Source organism: Beta vulgaris, chromosome 7, assembly GCF_026745355.1.
Source record: "Beta vulgaris subsp. vulgaris cultivar EL10 chromosome 7, EL10.2, whole genome shotgun sequence".
Lineage (NCBI taxonomy): Eukaryota > Viridiplantae > Streptophyta > Magnoliopsida > Caryophyllales > Amaranthaceae > Beta > Beta vulgaris.
This window is the reverse complement of record NC_079208.1, coordinates 9,060,744-9,081,346: the sequence shown is the minus strand read 5'-3', so window position 1 is coordinate 9,081,346 and position 20,603 is coordinate 9,060,744. Positions and strand designations below refer to the sequence as shown.

The 20,603-nt window shown below is 34.9% G+C and overlaps 1 protein-coding gene and 1 long non-coding RNA gene across 4 annotated transcripts; one reads left to right on the top strand and one right to left on the bottom strand.

Moving 5' to 3' along the window:
* The first annotated feature begins 5,724 nt into the window (after nucleotides 1-5,724).
* On the top strand, nucleotides 5,725-20,001 carry LOC104908841 (alpha carbonic anhydrase 4). 3 transcript variants are annotated; one of them, XM_010698005.4, is made up of 7 exons: nucleotides 5,731-5,937; nucleotides 6,124-6,341; nucleotides 11,739-11,845; nucleotides 11,963-12,068; nucleotides 12,447-12,611; nucleotides 19,156-19,209; nucleotides 19,674-20,001. In XM_010698005.4, the coding sequence occupies exons 1-7, from the start codon at nucleotides 5,847-5,849 to the stop codon at nucleotides 19,770-19,772; spliced, it is 840 nt and encodes a 279-aa protein (XP_010696307.2). In that variant the 5' UTR covers nucleotides 5,731-5,846; the 3' UTR covers nucleotides 19,773-20,001. The 3 variants fall into 3 exon arrangements, with proteins under 3 accessions (XP_048504428.1, XP_048504429.1, XP_010696307.2); XM_048648471.2 differs by lacking the exons at nucleotides 19,156-19,209; nucleotides 19,674-20,001 and adding an exon at nucleotides 14,370-14,731 and having other exon boundaries at nucleotides 5,725-5,937; XM_048648472.2 differs by lacking the exons at nucleotides 19,156-19,209; nucleotides 19,674-20,001 and adding an exon at nucleotides 14,794-17,265 and having other exon boundaries at nucleotides 5,729-5,937.
* LOC125499549 (uncharacterized) lies at nucleotides 13,626-16,160 on the bottom strand. Its single transcript, XR_007276449.2, has 3 exons — nucleotides 16,021-16,160; nucleotides 15,812-15,926; nucleotides 13,626-13,859 (listed from the first exon to the last, which is right to left on the bottom strand). It is a non-coding gene; the product is annotated as an uncharacterized LOC125499549 (long non-coding RNA).
* Nucleotides 20,002-20,603: the final 602 nt, after the last annotated feature.

Here is a 20,603-nt window from a genome sequence, read left to right as displayed (position 1 = left end):
ATTAGGATTTAGGATTAATAATGGCAAAATCGTAAATAAAGCTAACGGAGAAATAACGGACGTTAAAAAAGGGTATTTGGTGCGCAAAAATGAAATGTCAGGGGTATATGGTGAATTGTTGAAACATTGAGGGTATATTGTGAATTTTTTGATTTGTCAGGGGTATTTGGTGAAATAACCGTTTAAGAAATTATTTGTAGATGGCGATCGTGTTTGATCAAATCAAATGTTGCCTTCTTATATTGACATATAAGTTATATTGAAACCTAAAGTAGAGATATATTACTTTCAGATCACGAAGTAGGATGGCTAATAACAACGACCTAGCTGCTGCTATTCGCCTCTTGGCGGAGAAATTAACTCAAGAGAGAGTTGAGCGTCCTGATACTAAGGGGACATGTTTGAGAGGCTAGCTAAGGTTAAGCCACCAGACTATAAGGGACAAGCTGATCCTACCTTCCTAGAAAATTGGATTAGGGAGTTTTAGAAAATTTTTGGGGTTGTGAACTGTCCTGAGAGTATGAGAGTGGGTTAGGCTATGATGTACCTTAAGGATGAGGCTGATTTATGGTGGAAGGAGAATGGAGCTAGATTGAGTGCCGTGGAAGGATTCAATTGGGATGCTTTTACGATTGCCTTGAGAGGGAAGTTTTACACTGCGTTTATGAGGAAGCAAAAGGCTCAGGAATTCATTAACCTTAGGATGGGAGTATGACCATATTTGAGTATTATAGTAAATTCATTGCATTGTCGAGGTTCGCACCTGAGGTTGTAGCTACTGAGGAGTTGAAGGCTCAGAGGTTTGAGCAAGGGTTGACTGATGAGATACAACTAGGGTTAGGAAGTGAGACCTTTACATCCCTAAATATTGTGTATGGGAGAGCCGCCCACATTTATGGACTCCAGTAGAGGCGGGATAAGAAGAATGTTGTGGACCTGTGGTAGGTGAGAAAAGGAAGGACTTTAATGCTAGAGGAAACCAAGGGAATTTTAAGAAAAAAAGGAATGGTAATAGGAGTTTCAAAGGGAGAAACAACCAGGATAACCGCAATAGGGGGTCGAGTTGAGTGTATCACTGCAAGAAGTGTAACAACAACCACCCTGGTAGAGACTGCAAGGGAGATCAATGACTTGTAACTACAGCCATAAGAAGGGACATAGGGAGTATGAGTGTAATACTAAGCAGAGCAAAGATCCGAAAGGCAATGGGAGTGGTAACCAGGTCAGATCGGGGTTCAACCAGTCAGAAAACCAAGGTTCTAAGCAGAACACCAAAGGAACTATAGTAAGCCTGCCAGTGAGAACCTCAACCAGAATAAGACTGCATGTAAACTGTACGTGATGAGTCGAAAGGAAGCTGAGAAATCTGCCGACGTAGTTTCTGGTAATTGTTCTATTAACTTCGTCCTTGTTAAAACATTGTTTGATTCGGGGGCAACTTATTCTTTTGTGTCATCATCTGTCCTAAAGAGTCTGGGGTTATTAGATTATGAAGAAATTGACTTGCCTATCAGTATATCATCAAAGAATACTAGTATAAATTTTCTCAAGTAAGGCTCAAACACATAGTTCATTAAAGACTGAAAGTAGATGGTGCTTTTGTCAGGCCAAATGGCATGACCAATTACTCAAAATGACCAAAGTGTGTCTTAAATGCAGTTTTATGTATGTCATCATCATGCATCCTAATCTGATGGTACCCAGATTTAAGATCAATTTTTGAGAAATAAGAGGTACCTTGCAACTCATCCAACAGTTCCTCAATGACAGGTATGGGAAACTTGTCCTTCACAGTGGCTTTATTGAGAGCCCTGTAGTCTACACACATTCTCCACTCTCCATCTTTCTTCTTGAGTAAGACCATAGGGGCAACAAAAGGACTGGTGCTATCCCTGATTAGGCCTTGATCTAACAGCTCTTGTACCAATTCTTCAATGATATTTTTCTGGGTGGCAGGGTATTTATAGGGTCGAATATTATGGCTTGGGTGTTGTCTTTGAGAGGGATTTTATGGTCAAATTTTTCTCTAATAGGTGGTAATTCAAAGATTTTTTTAAAAGGTTAGAAAATTCTTGTAATAGGTGAATGATGTCGGGGTGTATGTTGTCTTCAAGTTGTAAGGTATTTGGCTGTGGGTTAATTTGAGTGTGTACTGGGATTAATTGCATCATAGAGAGCTCACATGTATCTTGCATTAGTTTCATGAGCTGTTTAGGTTGTATGCTCTTCAACCTCCTTACAGTGGCTCCCCTCAGTTTCACCTTCTTGCCATCCTGCTTAAATTCCATGGTTAGGTTCTTGAAATCCAATAGGATTACTCCTAGGGTAGTGAACCATTGTATACCCATTACTGCACCACTCCCACTCAGTGGAAGGAGTAACAAATCTGCAGTGAAGGTGTATCCTTGCATTTTTCATTCAAAGTTTCTAGTGATGGAGTCACATTTGATTTGACCCCCATCAGCCACTTTCACCCACATTGGAGATACTTTCTCTACCTTACATTTCAACCTTGTTGTAGTAGTAGAGTCTAGAATGTTATGGGTGCTTCCACTATTTAACAAGACATGTATAGGCTTTTTGTTGTGTTGGCCTACCGTCCTCATGGGTGTGGAAATTACAATTTCCATCTAATGCTTGCAAAGATATCTGGGCACACATCAGCTATGTAGGGTCTTCTCCTCCCTCCCCTACTTCTTGCTCTTCCTCATCATCTTCTACATCAATGTGAAATAACTGAGGTTTCTTCCCCTTACGTTTGTGCCCATATTCATACTTTTTATCACACCAAAAACAAAGACTCTTGACCTTTTTTTCACTCATTTCAGCAGTAGTAAGAGTCTTCCTATTTTGGTTGTTTGTGGAGCTATTTTTTGTGGAGTTGAGCTGTTGGTCCCCTTCTGTGAAGAGTTGAACCCCGGGGTGATCTTCGGCGTGGGTAAAAGAGGAGGTAAGGCTTTTGTGGTGGTGGTGGTTTGGTTTTTCTATTCATATGTACTGCTTCCTGAAGTTTTGCTAAACAATGGGCTTGTTGGATGGTGGTGGGTGTAAACATCCTTACTGCTAGCTGGATTTCATCTTCCACTCCCCCTTAATTGCAACTCAACAAGTGCTCAGGTGATAAGGTTAACCTACTAGCTAGGCTGTCAAATGAATCATGGTATTCCTGGATGGTGCCAGTTTGTTTAAGGGCTTTTAGATCGGCCATTGGATCATCATAAACCTCTCCAAAACGATCAGTTATATCCAGAACATACTGACTCCAGCTAACCACTCCTTTACTCTTCGTGTAACTCTGGTACCATAGCAGAGCGCTCCTTTCTAAATGGATGGCTGCTAATTTCATGACCTTTTGCAAATCATTCACATTATCCAGTTCAAAGAATTGATTACACTTACATAACCAAAATTTCAACCCTTCCCCTTCAAATTTAGGAAATTCAATCTTGGTAAGTCTAGTGGACTACTGATAAGGTTGATTTCCATTTGTGTGGGTAACTAATACATTATTAACCTGACTTTCATTATCTTTTTCAAACACTACTTTGGTGATTTGAACAGACAACCCCATCATTAAATCAATCAATTCAGAAATTGATTTTGCATTTTTATCAATATTCAAGGTGTTCAAATTAAAGTATGGGTTTCATCAAGTTTCTTTGCAATATCTGTAATAGTTTGGGTGTTTTTATCAATGTTCAGGCTACTATTGATCTGCATCTGTTCTAACAGATTTTTGATGGTTACCTCAAGTTTCTGGAGATCTGATGATGAAACAGTCTCTCCTTCTTCGTTACCTCTGCATGTAGGTTTAGGTGGCATGATTGATCCAAGGAATCAGTTGGCTCTGATACCAATGATACAACTGACGTATTGTTGTATTGGGTGAGCTAATTCAACCTCAATTAAGAGATAAGAATTAATATTAACAAATCCAGAAAGTTAGGATAGAGAATAACTTTCAAGGATAGAATCAATAGTGAGGAAAATAGAACTTAGAGAGAGAAAGAAATTCAGAAAATGGAAGATTGTTTTCATTATATCATAATGATTGCACAGCAGTAGTTAGCTTTTATATAGCCTTACATTTCAACAGAAATAAAAAGGAAAAAGTGAGGTTATTTCTCTTAACAAAATTACTGGAATTACTGCAGAAATAACAGGAAGGAAAAGGACAAATCTAACTTTTATTCTCCACGTGTTGTGTCATTAGTTCCCCCTTTTAGATTTTCTATTGCCAGCTCATCAATCATGTCATCAATCCCCATTTTGATCCATTTGTACCATTTCCTCCCTCCTCTCATTGTAATAGTGTTGATGCTTGCATCAAAATTTAGCAAATTTAAGAGGAAACAGAACAAAAATAGAGCAAAGTAGATGCCAGAATTGAAGAGATAAATGTGAAAAATCAAGAATTATTCGCATGGTGTTGTGGCGACGGATGGCAGAGGAGGCTATCGATGGTTGGCCGAGGCGAAAGAGGTTGTTGATGGGTACAATGGTCGCAATGGAGATTGAAAGTGTGAGAGAGGGGAGAGTGTTATTTTCTTGGGGATGTTGGATGTGTAAAGAGTAAGAGACAGAAAGTAGATTTGGTTCATCAACAAATCGCTAGTCCATTAGCGGTCTTCATAAACGAACCGCTACTGGTGTTAGCGATTTCACTTTGAGTTTTTTTTTAAAAAAAGTTGTTTTCTACATATATCCTATGTGGACTGTATTTCCAAAATTATTTTTAGACTTGGTGTAAATTGAGAATTATTTTTTAAACTAGCATTATTTGGAGGAAAAATATTTCTACTTACCTAGTTCCTCCATTTTGTGGGAATTCAAAATTACTCGGAATTTCTAATTCATCCATTTTGCTATTTTGTTGTCAACCAAACAACTTACCAAATTTTCAATTATTAGAAATTTTTATTTCCTATATTTTCTCATATCAATCAATAATCACCAAATTAATTTTTGGATGATTTAGCACAAACTCAAATGGGTTTAGAAGTCTTCATGAGAAATTAGCATAATTTATTCTTGGGTATTACGCAATTATCATCAATCTTTACTTTTTGTAAATTTGTGTTGCTGCACGCAATTCGACTATATCGATTTCAATGTCAATTAATATCTGAACAATCTTGATGTCATGTCTTACTCTTCACATAACTTGTATCTAAGAAATGGAATTACCGTGTCAAAGTCACCTATAGACATGGTATAAGTCAAATAAAAATTATCACTATCAATATCAATTTTACTTTTGGAGCATCTTTTCACATTAATCTCAAATTTAACTTATTGTTGACTAATTTTATGTATGGTCTTCTCATAATGGTACTTGATGACATATTATATGTTTTACTTTCACACATTAAATTTTGCTCTTTTTGGATGAAATCTTTTCCTCTTCTAACTCTTGTTAGAATAAAGACAATCAATTAATATATATCCATGTTAATTTGATCAAATTAGAATCGTAACAAATGTGAAAATAGTATATTAAACTTGGAATAAACTCATACATTTATCAGATTTAAGATCAATAAAGAAATGCACCCGAAAATTGAAATTTATAGTGACATATTTTTACAAGTCAAATATGAGGTAGTTTGAATATTAAACTCAGGACTAGTCGTTAGCTGTATCCTGGAAGTTGACAACGGTTGTTAAACCCAACAAGACTATGCGAAAGTGTGCAGAAATTGTTAATTTTTTTTTCCCTTCGTTACATTATTTGTATTTAATAATACCGAAATGAGAAAAGTGCAATTATTCTATAAATACAACTAAACAACATCTCAAAATTCAAAGATTATTAGTACATACTACTAATTCTTTGAAGAAGAAAAATGAAGAAACCTTCAATGCTAATGTCCTCTCTCTTTATCTCTATTCTTCTCCTCTTGCTCTTCATAGAATCAAATACCGCTCAAGAAGTTGGTAAGAATTTACATTTATTAGCTTTCATTTTGTTTAATACCATGAACTTGATTTATATAGTATCACAATGTTTATGAATAATGAGTTTCAAAACCAATATTAGCAAAAAATTTATTAACTAAGCTAAGATTATATCCTCAATTAATCGACATGTAAAATATTTTGACATTTTGTATTTTGTGGCAGATGATGAGACTGAATTTGATTATTTAAGAGGGAGTGAAAGGGGGCCAGATCGGTGGGGACATATTAGGGAAGAATGGGCAACATGTAGGACAGGTAGATATCAATCTCCCATTGATTTATTACATCGAAGAGTACAAGTAATACCCAAATCAGCGGAAATCGTCAAGTTTTACAATGCCGGCAATGCTACTGTCAGAAACAGAGGACATGATATAATGGTAATGCAATAATACTCTCTCTACTTTTTTTTTTGGAATTTTTTAACAAGTTTTAGATTAAAAAAGTTAGGTTTTTTTTTCTGAATCACGAATGTTGTACAAAGTACAAAAAAGATATGAGGATATGATCTTGTAATTTATCATTCTTTATACCTCAATTTTAACTATCGGGCCAAAACATCGTTGATAATTCAAAAAAGTTTATCAACAACATGCATTAGATTGTTCCGTGTCATAAACTCTTTGAAATGATGAATAATTGATGTTACTAATTCTTATGTGGGTGTCAATTTGATAGTGAGATAGTCCATCCTCAAATCATGTTCAAGGGAGGAAATAAGTCTTTTACTCAGACGCCCTTCGTTCGCTATAGGCTATAGGTCCATCTACTTTTGCTTTATATAGTTGAGTTTTTGAATATTTTTTACTTTTTTTTCGATTTGGTAAAGGTTTGTTTTGACACTAGTTCACCTCTAACCTCACTTCAGGAGCGATTCTTGGCCCATGCAATCAAATCGATGGTATAAGGCTCCAAAAATATAAGAGCCTCAAAATATAATTATTTTAAATTATTTGAAGATTAGACAAAAGAAAACATTTGGATCCGTATTAAAAGTATAAGGGAAGGAATAACGAGAATATGAAATTCATTAAAGTTTTGTTGTTTGAACTTTTGAAGATAGTAGCCATTAGCCAATTGTAAATACAAATCTTATACTTTTATCTTTTTTGAACTACAAATGAAGAGTTCAGTTAAGAAAATAGTACAATTACCCATTAATTTTGCTCATATTTGCCCCGCCTCTGCCTCACTTGTTGAACCTCCATGATTCTATACCTCTCACTAGGAGTGTGCACCGGCCCAAGACCGGATCGGAACCGGCTGACCGGTGGACCGGAATCCGACATTTCCTTGGACCGGGAACGGACCAGAAAAATTCGGCTTTTCGGTCGGATTCGATCTGACCAGAATTTTTCCGATCCGACCCTTGACCAAATTCCGATCCGAACATGTTTGTGTACACCCCTACCTCTCACACTCACATTCTCTATCATTTAAATAAACAAAAAGGACTTTGACACAACCACTCGTCTTTGTCATGTTTCTGTTATTTCAATAAATAGGTGAATTTTAAAGAACATACAGAGTAATATATAGCCATATTCTTTGTTACTTGAATAGATAATAATCATTATTAATTTTAGAAAAGAAGCATGCAAATTATAATGAGTTGGTGGACGGGTGTGTATAGTAACTTCGCCTGTATGAACAATTATTTTTGTTGTTTTTTTAGGAGACGGAACAAAGTTCCAAATTAGAAAAAGAAGCTCTCACTTTCTCCATTCAAACTTTTAGAAAATTTCTGATCTTATTATTGATATGTGGATGGTTGCGTACTTGTGTCCTACCACAATACTATCTAAGGATAACTATTTACAAAATGACACCAAGTTAGAATCCAAAACAATGAAACACAAGCGACGGATCTTATCAAGTGGAGACTAGGATTTCTATAATATACATATACATATATATGACATCGAAGGAATTGTGCATTAATGAAAAACGAAAGTACATTCTAATGCTAAAAACAACCAAATGAACATAAAAAACTAATTTGAGCTGAACGCGCTTTTACACAACAACTGCAAAAAACATAAATAACATAAAATAAAATATAGCTGCTTGATCTGGTGGAGAATGCTTCTTCTGGTGGATGACAAGCGCCAGAATTCGGATAAAAGGTGTAGGAGGAGAGAGCTAATTTCACGAGCGGGGTAACTAGGCACCAGCGAGATTATGAACTCGCAACAAGACCAATGCCAGTGACCTTCTGTCACCTGGAACTCGATGGTCGAGTTTGTGAAAAGAGTCACATGCTTGTGTGACTTAATACCCATTTGAAGGGGTATTGCAGGCTTCTCCTTTGAGGAGAAGCTCAAATAAGTTGACGCGTTGTAACCCCAATTGATAAATTGGGGGGCCGCCTCCACATTTTGTTTTGTCAAGGCAATGATAAATGAAATCATTACCAAGCGAGAATGAAATCTAACCAAGGTTAGATTTCGAAGAACCGTCCGATTTTTAAAATCGGATAAAACAAACCTCAAACATGAAATCGCTTGCCACGCAAACCCTATCCAACTACAGAGACAAATTGATGTAACAAATACCACCAGCATAGTAAGCAACAACACCATACTAAGCCAACCAAAAAACCTCGACAACGGAAGCAGGTAGCTAAAACTTAACGTGGGTAAAGAGGATGCACTTCTAAGAGCCAGAGAAACACCAGGGGAAGGTGGCTAAAGGCACCACCACCGTGAGAAACAACCAACACAACACTAAGGTGGGAGGGGAAGCCAACCACCGTGAGAAACACTAAGGGGGAGAGGGGGAGGGGAAGCCCTGCAACTAGACTCACTGCCTACACAATACTAAGGGGGAAAGGGGGAGGGGAAGCCCTACAACGAAACTGATTTTACCTGACACACCACTTGGGGGGAGGGGAAGGGGAAGCCCAAATTGTAACGGTGGGGCGGCGGAGATGGTGGTACGACAACTGGAACAAGGAAACCTGAAGTGAAGAACGCCCAAGACGAAACACTACGACCAGAAAACGAGGGGGAGCAGCGACGACTGAAAGAGCCAAAAATCGAGGACAAGCGAAGGGAAACGACGAAGGGGGCGACGAAAAGGGCCTAAAACTCGAAAGCTCGATGAAAGAAAGACTGAAAAGGCGCCGAAAACGAAAAAAAAACACATAACGAACACAAAACGAACTCGCCGAAGACCCGCCGGAGACCAGCGCCGCGCCGGATCTCCATCTCATCATTTTATCTTTTTTCAAAAAAAATATGCTTAAAAAGAGAAATTTTTTATTGAAAATAACTGATATATAACTAAAGCAGTTTCAAATAATTACAAAGTAAGAATTTAAGAAGTTTCTTTCTACCGAAACTTCTAATTGCAAGTAGTATAATTTCAAAGAACATATATCAACCATCCATAAACATACCAACAAAAATAAGAGGATAGTTTTTTTTTTTTTTTTACTTTTTTGGCTTTTATAATTGTTGTAAGCGTCAAATAGTATAATTTATTATTTTATTTATTTAAAGGTTCGTAGTAGTTTTTTTTTGTGTCAGTTGCAATAATCCATCTCATCATTTTATCTTTCTGTAGAAATATATCATGATTATTACATATATTATCTAAAATTATATTCGTAATTCAAATATAATAAAGAAATATACCATCCAATTTCTCAGTCCAATGTTACGCAATAAATTACACATATGTTAAAGAGATTAGCATATATCATCCAATGATATCAACCTATATTACATTCTGATACATGTTCGTTTATTACATTGAAAAAAAGTTGTGAAGGATCAAATTAAACTACAATAAAATAATATTAGTGCATCTAAAGCTTTTTCCATGTTGGTAACTCAGTACTGATATGTTAAAATTTTTTTGGGCCCCTTTCGGGAACCCTGTGATAAAAATAATTCTAGAACGTATGTGAATATGAAATGAGGCAAACACAGGAAAACATAGGGAGAAAACAAAAAGGAGTAAATATATAAATATATAGAGAGAGACATATTATATGGAAATATGGGATTATCTAGAATATAACGAGATAAGAAATTAAGAGATCAATGATAATTTGAGACATATTGTTAGATAACCATACAAATAAGAGTTCACTCATGGTACACTCGAGTGTACCAGGAGCATGGTACACCCAGGGGTATTTTTGTAATAAATTAGAACTTTAGGTGCTCATTTGACACCAAATTTGCTCATATGACCATTTTGCTCATTTACTCATTTGCTCATTTTGTAATAAAAGTGTTTGCTCAATCTTTTAAATGAGTAGATATGTTTGCTCATTTGCTCATTTGTCTTTTTGCTCATTTGCTCATTTGCTCATTCGGTCATTTTGCTCATTTGCTCATTCGATCATTTTGCTCATTTGGAGAAAATAGTCTTGGACCTACCATGAGCATGGTACACCCAGGTGTATTATAAATATTCTCCACAAATAAGGGGCATTTAAGGTTGACTTTCTCATATATATGTCCTATGTTTATTTGACATGTTTTGACTTTAGTATAATTTATATGCTCTATTTTAACTATCTTTTTTAATTAAAATTAAGAGAAAACATTCATGTGAAATTTTGATAGATTTATCAATTACAAAAGCTACCCATAACAAACATGATAAAATAACCATGCCAACAAAACAGAAATGGGTGAAATATATAAGTGGTGGAGTTTTTGGATTGAATGTTCAATGTAGTTGATTATGTGTCAACTATATGTTTTTGTAAAATTTGGTCTCCAGGAGTTCATACTTTAGTCCTTACACTTCTCTCCCAGCAATCCACCATCATATAATTCACCAACCTATAATTTAATGCTTGTTCTTTTTTGATGACTTAAAAAATTGTTCATGTTTTAAATGTTTAGGCTAGAATCCGTGAAATCTTAAGGTTGTAATATTATTGGTTGTTAGAAATATTTGATATAATCCTATTGATTAATTTTAGTTAGTTTGTACTTATGCAAACTTTTTTCCTCTCCATGTTTAATGTTTAGTAAATATTTAATGCTCCTGATCAGTTTCAACTCGTTTTTAGTTCCTGATAATGCATTGTATATTAACATTTTCATGTTAAAAAATATCATGTAATGTTTCATAACTTATTGATTAGAACTTGAGTATATTAACTTGAGGTCACGTGGATGAATTTTACATGGAACATGTTTTTAAATTTTTTTAATGTGTATAATGATGATATAAAACAACTAAAGGATAGTGAGACGTGACGCATAACCTTGCTTAGGAATGCTTTTTAATATATTAGCTAGTATAAAAGTGGTTTTTGTTATTTTTTAAATATATTTTTTTAGAGGAAGTATTATAAAAAACATATAAGGTCCTCACTATTGAATAAATTAAAGTTCATTGAGGTAACGGTTCGAGGAAAGAACACATGAAAACATGGGATCGATTTTGGGGGTTGGTAGGAATGGCTGACGGATTGGATTGGGTCGTATTTTACAAACTCCATATTCGACCCACCTTTATTCAGCTCAAATCAGATCCACGCTTGAATTTCATTTATCGGATTTATGTCCAAGTTATTTTGCTTTAGATCGGGTCGAATTTAAGTTGGATTCAAACTATTTTGTCACTTAATAAGATCACAAAAATCAAACTATTAGAGTATAACTATATTGTATATTACTTGTTTCGTGATAAGCTGACATTAGTAATCGGATTCGGGTCAGATTTGCGGTATTATATTCAGCCTTCACCTCGTATCTTTTCGTTCTTTCTGGTCCTTTAAACATTTGTTTTTTTTTTTTTGGCCGCAGATTGAGTGGGAAGGTGAAGACAGCAAAATACAGATTAATGGCACTACTTACATCCTAAGACAATGCCATTGGCATTCCCCATCAGAGCATACAATCAACGGATCACGGTATCTGCTGTTACTCTTTTCTTCAACTAATTCTACTTTTTGAAATGTTTGTTAACTATGCATGCAAGATAATATAAACAAATGTTTAACTGATTACTTATATGTGGAATGACATAGGTTTGCTGCAGAGTTGCACTTGGTTCATCAAACCCCAGACAATAATAGCATAGCTGTTATTGGACTTCTTTACAAGCTTGGCAAGCCTAACCGTTTCCTAACAACGGTACAAATTTAACTCGATTTATTTTGTATTTGGGCTCCGTTTATACTTTTGTTAAAACTTAACTTTTTTAGGTTTCGTTTTATACCTATCAACTTATTGAAGTGGATTATATCTAATTTAGTTGGTAAACTCTTATTAGAATGATACCAAAGACCTGTTATTAAATTCTGCCTACATTATTGTGATTTGTCGCTGTCTTAACACCCAAAAACTAGTATGAAAAACTCTTTATTTGTCCTTTTCTTTACTTATCTTTGTCAAAACTTGTTTAAATTACTTGCACGAATGGACTCTTTATTTGTATTAAAGGCAATGTACAATACATAATGAGAAATTAAAGTGTGATTGCTTGACTTGGTGCGATCCTTTTATTTACAGTTGATGGAGAAATTGGAACTAGTTCCTAATGCTCTAGACCGAACAAACGCCGGTGAAATTAATCCCGGAGAAATAAAGTTGAGAGGGAGAAAGTATTACAGATACATGGGCTCACTTACCACTCCACCTTGTACCGAAGGTGTCCTTTGGACTCTCGATAGACGGGTATGTCTTACATGTTTTTTATTTTCTGATCAACGCATAGTCCATAGACTATAAACTCTTAAATCTCGCCTAAGACTATTTCCCGTAGTTTCTAAATGACAAAATTTGTATATGTTCAGAAATTTTTGGTCCATGTTCAAAATTTATATGTTATTAGATTCGTCTTTTTAGTGAAAAAAAGGGAAGACTGCCCAATAATTTTGTACCTATATTCTATATATTAATCTGAACTTATGGTTTTGAGACCCTATAAAACTTATGGTCTACTCTCACTTATGATCCTACCCAAAAAGAGAATGTGCAAAATATCAGTGTTATATCTCCAAAATTTATACTCATCTGTTTCTCAAAGTTTTTCTCATTTATTATATTCATTCTTATTTTTTCAAAATCTTTTCACTCACTCTCTAATTTTCTATATGGACAACGTGTTGGATTATGCTCCAAAATTAGTCAAATAGTTTTCCTAATAGTCACTACAACAAATAGCTTCAAAGAGGGCAATTAAAATTGCCCTCTTTGATACAAAATTTGCCTTCATAGGTTACGAGGTCAATTTTAAAATTGCCCTTCCGTTGCCCTTGTAGCCCCGTTGTATTAGGTTTAAAGGGCAAATCTCATATTTTTGCCCTCTTTGATACAATAATAAAAGGGCAAAAAATTTTGCCCTCTTTAATTCATCAACTAAGGCAAATAAAATTGCCCTCTATGATCATCAGAAAGGGCAATACTTTTGCCCTCTTTGCTCAAAAACAAGGAAGACAAACACAATTGTCTTATTTGGTCTATAACAAACAGGGCAAAAATAAGATATTGCCCTGTTTGTACTTCATCAAGCGGGGCAAAGATTAGATATTGCCTTCTTTGTACTTTATCAAGCAGGGCAAAAATAAGAATTGCCCTCTTTTTACTTTGTCAAGCCCTGCTAGTCATCCATTAACATGATAGAAGTTGGGAAAATTTGCAATTGCTAAAAGTGTAAGGAAGCGCGTAACGTTAACACCAGATATCACATAATGCACCTTGCAATTTCTGAAATACCACATGTCTCAATAATAAGAACACAGTATGATGTATCTACACTACCATATCACTATTTGACATTTTCTGCACCAACTAAGCTCTGCAGCGGCTAAATCTTTACACTCTCAACTAAAATGTTCAATGTACAAATTAGATACCACATAAAAACAAGATCTCTTCATCTGCTCTATAAAACTGTAGCAACTTCAACTCTGCCACCTGATCCTGACAATAAACAATTTCATACAGCATATCAATATATATGTAGTTCTCAATAGTCCATAATACAACAAGTTCAAGTTCAAGTTCAAGTCCAAGTCCATATTCGGTACAGCTAAAGCCTAAAAGCTCTTATTACAATCTTGTTGCATCTGCTATTACTGTACATTTCGAGTTATGATGGATTGTACATTTCGAGTCTGAGCTGTTTCCACTCTCCCTGTTTAGGATGCCTTACTGTAGAAGTTAGCAAGATTTAATAATAATAATGATTATATGACTGTTACTAGTACTATTACTATGCAACTACTACTACTATTACTATAGTTGTTTTTGCTCCACTTCTGTTACCTTCTTTCCTATTCTTCTGTCCTTTCTCTTAGAACATCCTTCCACCATCTGTACTCCTTCAGGAATAGAATTGGTTTCGTTAATGTTGATTTGATGATCTCCATTTACTCTCCCTAGATTTATTAATAGAGCCTGCATGCATGGGAAGTTTTTTTTTTTTTTTAGGACAATTTGCATGGGAAGTTGGAACTAGTTGAGTGTCAGAAAAAGAAAAGAGTTGAAGAGGCTGGATTGTTTAAGGAGCTGGTGATTGAGACGGATAGCCTGAAGGTTCAATTGAAGTCTGAATAGAAAGAGTTGGGTTTTACACATGAGACCATCACATATCAGTATATCACAATCACATAAGATCATATCAAGGAGTACTTAAGTTACGTTATTACATACTAGTAAATCAACGCTTTTAATGTAAGAAACTTTTGCTACTACTCACCAGTCACTAGTTCTCTTGAAGTAAACCAGTACTTCAGCTCCAGTAGTAGGAGACATATAATATAATATGAAATGACGAGTCTAGTTGATTTTAATTGAACTTTCATTTATTCAAACCCACCGCATTACTTATATGCTTCTTTCGTAATTGAATCAGACTCAATAAATGCAGTGGAATGGAGTAATGCTGACTGGAAAGGTCCATGAAATCTTAACTTATTTCTTCTAAAACATTTTTCTTCTAAAACATTTTTTATTTTCAACAGACGAAAGCGTTGTTTTAAGATGTGTATTCGGCGTTCTCCGCCAAAGAAAATCTTTTTCCTGGTTACCGTTGCTTGTCATATTTGCCCCTTGTAGTGTTGAATGTAAGCCTTAGAATACTTGCAACCTAATTCCCTAAACCAGCCATTTGTATAATTGTACCTAAGCAATAAGAAGAATTACCAACTCTTTTCCTTGTTGCTAGTTTGGAACACAACAAGAGCATAGGTCCACGGGAAGGGCCACAATGGTGAAAGAAACCATTGTAACAACAAAGACAAAGAATGAGTAGCAACTCAAAATACCAATTAGACATTTCTTCTCTAATTTGAATAAATAAAGATATAACATCAAATTTCTTTGTAAATTCCAACTCATCAAGCCTCTTGATCTGTAATTACTTTCTGATAAGAATAAGGAATAAGGATCCTCTTCAGTCATTCCACCCCAAACTTCTAAGAATAATTTTAATTGTACACTTTAGTAACAAAGCTACGAGTTAACATTCCATGTAGAATAGCTACATCCTAGCAAGAGCGCATACAACATCTACTCTAAATTCTACTGAGTTGAAAAGATTATCTTATTCCAAGTTGTACCTGAGCAGTACACAATTTAAAAATAAACTACTATGCCGCCGTACAATCATTATATTCGAAAGATAGATTCTGTAGCACAAATAGGATCGGGAAAGGAGAAGAAATATCAATAAAACTAAGCTTTGGAAGCACTAAAGTTTTCCCCCTGGATTGATTGAGTCTACATATTGATTCTTGAACACTGGTTTATTCTACATTTTGTCCCTTGGGTAGAATGTAATAGGTATATAGCCGCAGACTTCAGGTAAAATGCACGCATAATCAGGCAGCTAAGGATTTCACGCCAGTAACATAAGAGAGATCTTAACCTACCTCAGGTGGATGTACTGTTAATTCTTGCCCATCTTCTCCCCCCAGACTACACTCTGGCCTCTTAAAGGTCAAAAGGGCTGCCAAAGCAGCAACATTTGCGGCATCAACAAGATTCCTGAGCCAAAAAGAAATATGAGGTGCTATATGTAAGTTCACAGACACATAAGGACTTAAACAGTTGTCTTGCATTAAGAAACATTACAGCATACCCTCCATTATCTAGTATGTGAAGATCAATACGAATGGACCATACTAGTTTTCCCGCAAGGACACAAAGTGATTCTGTATCAGTTGCCCTGCTCTCCCTGCAAAAGCAATTAAGATGTCAAAGCAGTCCCTGTAGATGCCAAAACAAACAGGAAAATAAGAGAGCCAAACTAGACAATATAAACCTAAGCTTTCATCAGCAAGATCCACCAATATCAATTTGTATTCTTCTATATTAGTTAGATTTGTGATGCCACATATACGGGACTGTAAAGTTCTCTAATTAATAATTGTTGTGAGGTTTTTTCTACATTCCTTTGCATCTAGCCACATACAAGATGAAATTGCATTAAAATTGAACCTAAAAGACCTTCTGTGATGACCAACACACACTAACATTCTAACAATCAGATCAGATAGAATTCCAGCTGCATAATAACACTGACTTGCAGGCTTTATGTTGCAGCAAAATGAAGTATGGTTCACCTTTCCTATTATGGTATACACTTCTTTTAACACAACATCTGCACAGAATGATACAATCATATAAGTGCAATTTAATAGCTGAGTTAAAGCCAAAAATAGGACAATATTTTATGAAGATCTGCCAGCAACTTGTGAGTGCTGAGTCATTGAGTCTTTAGTTATATGTATAGTGAAGAAAAAGAAATTGCAGGGTCTAGGGAGGTTCAGACATTTGCTCTTTGAAGATGAATATTTATGATTTCTTTCCTATGGCATCTGAAAGGTGAACAAAGCTTCTAACAAATTGCAGGGAACAAATCACTAGACCTAATTATCAAATCACTTAGTATATCAAATTATCGCTTTATCAAGGAACTCAATTCAAATCACTTAGACGTCTGCAGTACGATACACTATGTTTGTAGAAGATTGTTGTAACATCTCAATTGCTTAATCAAGGAACTCAATTCATAAAAATCATTATCAAATCACTAGACCTAATTAAATTCAATTCGTCTGATTTTGTGGAAAAAGTTAAGCAACCCTAATTGACAAAAATGCTGAAACAATCATCCATACATCTAATTTAAAAAGCGAAATTGAATGATTTACCTGAAGATGCGATCGAATTAGGAAATTGCTAAGAAAATCTGCGAGAAACGTCAATTCGAAGGCTTGAAAAACTGAATTCGAAGGCGAGAAACGTCCAATCCCTAAAACGATGAATTGGTAGGGAGAACTGGTCCTTTCAATGTTCCATTGAAGATTATGATCGAAGATTACTGCCCAAAATCACCAGATTTTGTAGAACATGTTAGTGAGATTGAAGATTTTGTAGAACACTCGTTTCGAAAGAACACTGTTTGTTTGCGGGGAAATTGAATCGAATAGAACAGTGTGTCATTTTAATCCTTTTTTGTTTTTTTTTCCTTCATTATTAAAGAGGGCAAAAGAGTTAAAATTGTTGTTTTAGGTATTTAAGAGGGCAAAACTTTAAATTGTTGTTTTAGGTTAATATTAAAAAGGGCAAAACTTTAAATTGTTGTTTTAGGTTAATATCAAAGAAGGCGAAATTGAAAAATTGTCTTCTTAGTTGGTATCAAACAGGGCAATTTTGAAATTGTTTTCTTAAGTGATAGCAAAGAGGGCAAAACAATATAATTGTCTTCTTAGTTAATATCAAAAGGGGGAAATATTTTTGTCTTCCTTGATACTATTAAATAAGGCAATCAACTAGTTGCCCTATTTTATTCAAATAAATTGCCCTCTTTGATAACATTTCTGGTAGTGAGTTAGGATTAGTTGCTAATAATTAGTCAGTTGGTTAACAAGTAGTGGTCTAGATAATGATCTGGTTAGTGGGATAGCAAGTAGTGGGCTACATAGTGGACATGTTATTAGTAGTGCTTTGTATGTCTATTTAAAGGTTGCTTTGTTTATTCATTGAGTATGAAAAATATATAAAAATGTAGTCTTTTTTATCCTCTCCAAGTTTCTCTCTTTCCTCCTCTAAAAATCCTACATGGTATCAAGAGCTCCAGGTTAGATCCGAGAAAGGGAAAGAGATGAAGCAAAAAAAAAAAAAAAGAGAGAGAGAGAGAGAGAGAGATAGAGAGAGAAAAAGAGTATTAGAAACAAAATTGAGTAAAAAGAAACAAGCAACGCAGCTTGATTTCATTGTTTGTGAGCAATTTTTTTGTTTGAGTGAAATTTTTTGTGTTTAACCATGAAAGTAATGGTTGGGTGATGTGTTGTTGGGTTCCCTTTTAGCCCATGAAAATGGATTTTAATCCTGTGAAAAAGAGGGCATAGAAAATTATTTGAGTTGAAGATCGAGTAATCTTTACGAGTGTGTGGAAGTCGTACTCAACGGAGAGACGATTTCCAAAGTTGTAGTAGTGGATGTGGTCAAATTTGCAAGACTACGTCAAATAGAGTTTATGGAAAGAAGTGCTCCATTTATTGAAGGTTGATGAGAAGTGCATCAATAAATTTAAAGTTGGTAATGAGAAGTGCATTACATTAGGAAGAGAAGTGCTTCCATGTTAATGGAGAGAAGTGCTCCATGAAGATAAAAAAATGAAGGTCCATCATGTGGGAAGAATTACCAAGAATCAAGATTGTGACATAATATTTAATGTTGGCTCCTAAAAATTTTGAAGCAAGGGGGTGTGTTGGATTATGCTCCAAAATTAATCAAATAGTTTTCCTAATAGTTAGGATTAGTTGCTAATAATTAGTCAGTTGGTTAACAAGTAGTGGTCTAGATAATGATCTAGTTAGTAGGATAGTAAGTAGTGGGCTACATAGTGGACATATTATTAGTAGTGCTTTGTATGCCTATTTAAAGGTTGATTTGTTTATTCATTAAGTGAGTATGAAAAATATATAAAAATGTAGTCTTTTTAATCCTCTCCAATTTTTTCTCTTTCCTCCTCTAAAAATTTCAACACAACGTAGTCATGTAGTCATGTAGACTAACATGCATAACTCCTTATAGAACTGTCTTGACGCCAAATTCTTAAAGTATATGATCAAAGTGCACTGTCCTTTTCAACCATATTAAAAATATCATAATAAGCAAATATCAAACTCCCATAGCTGTAATTTTAGGGGCTATCACTGTTATCGTGGATATCTCAGCTATATATGATTTATGTTCCCTTGTGCAGATTGCCACAATTTCAGAAGGGCAAGTGGCAAAGATGCGAGAGGTTGTTCATGATGTAAGTTACAACAATTAAATTTCAATTCTACATTGGTTTTTCTTGCAAATGCTATCAAAAAATTGCTTTTTCTTAGGCATCACAAAATTATTAAAATAGTTTTCTGTTTTGAGAAATTCTCAAAATAAAATAACTCCATATTTGCTATATAGTCACATGCGTGAACAAATGAGTAAAAATGGATTTTTTCTTTCGATGTTATAAGTGATGACAAAATTATCAAAAATTAACTTTATCTAATGTTAGTTCATTCATACCAAAACATAACAAATTTGAGATTATGCCCAACTTTTGTCAAACATAAAATCATTATTATTTTATAGCAAAACTTGAGATTATTATTGTCGAATTTTGTTTTAAAAATGCAAATTAGTTAATGTTACATTGAAGTAGATGAAACATTGGGTTTAAAAATACGCAAGTAATGTTGTCGATGTCCTGGTTGTTTCTTTTTGTAACTCTAGGATGCGGAGAGAAATGCAAGACCAGTTCAACCCCTAAATGGAAGAAAGGTCGGTCTCTATACAACAATCAAGAATCAGGGTAAAGAAAACCATTATTGAAGTAACATATTAGAGGCATCTCAATATGCTAGATTGTAGTCGTTGGATGGGCGTACTACGTGGCATTTGCTATATATCATAACTATGGACATCCAATACCACAATAACTTTTTGAATATATGATCATAATTCTTTTTTTCTTTTCTTTTTCGGCAGCCTATAATTCTTTTTGTATAACGAATTAATATATGTATTGTATGGTAACGTACTAGAAGCTATAATTTTTTCATATGATGCGTGTGCGTGTGCGTGTGCGGGTGCGGGTGCGTGTGCGTGTGTGTGTAGAATGCTTCGGGTCTTCTTATTTTCGGGTTACATTAAGCGGTTCGGATCGGGTCTGTTCCATGTCTGTACAACCAAGTCGATTTCGGGCAGCATATGTTTTTTGTGCAATCAATATTTAAATTTAAATTAATTATTAGAAAAAAAATCATAGCAAAATAAAATATTTTAAGTTGATACTTTCATATAACAAATAGGACATAATAGTAAAGTAAATAATAGATTATTCAAATAGCAAAATATTAAAATATGGTTCAATTCATGGTGAGGAATCATAATTGATGACATAGTTCAGGTTGATTCGAGGCGGGTCATATCGACATATACCTCAATGTTTCGACCTAGTTGGTCGTTGAAGATTTTGTTGACTGTTCGCTGATATGTATCCCCGACATTCTTCAAGCTGAATGACACCATTCTGTAGCAGTACATCCCTTATTGGTGACGAAGGCGGTGTAGATTCAGTCCTGTTCAGCCATCGAAATTTGGTTGTAGCCTGCATTTGCGTCCATGAAGCTCAAGAGTGCATGCCCAGCTGTAGAATCCACC

Coding starts and splice junctions, on each gene's coding strand:
- LOC104908841 (XM_010698005.4), top strand. CDS start 5,847: ATGAAGAAACCTTCAATGCTAATGTCCTCTCTCTTTATCTCTATTCTT. Junction 5,938..6,123: donor AAATACCGCTCAAGAAGTTG/GTAAGAATTTAC, acceptor ATTTTGTGGCAG/ATGATGAGACTGAATTTGAT. Junction 6,342..11,738: donor ACAGAGGACATGATATAATG/GTAATGCAATAA, acceptor TTTTGGCCGCAG/ATTGAGTGGGAAGGTGAAGA.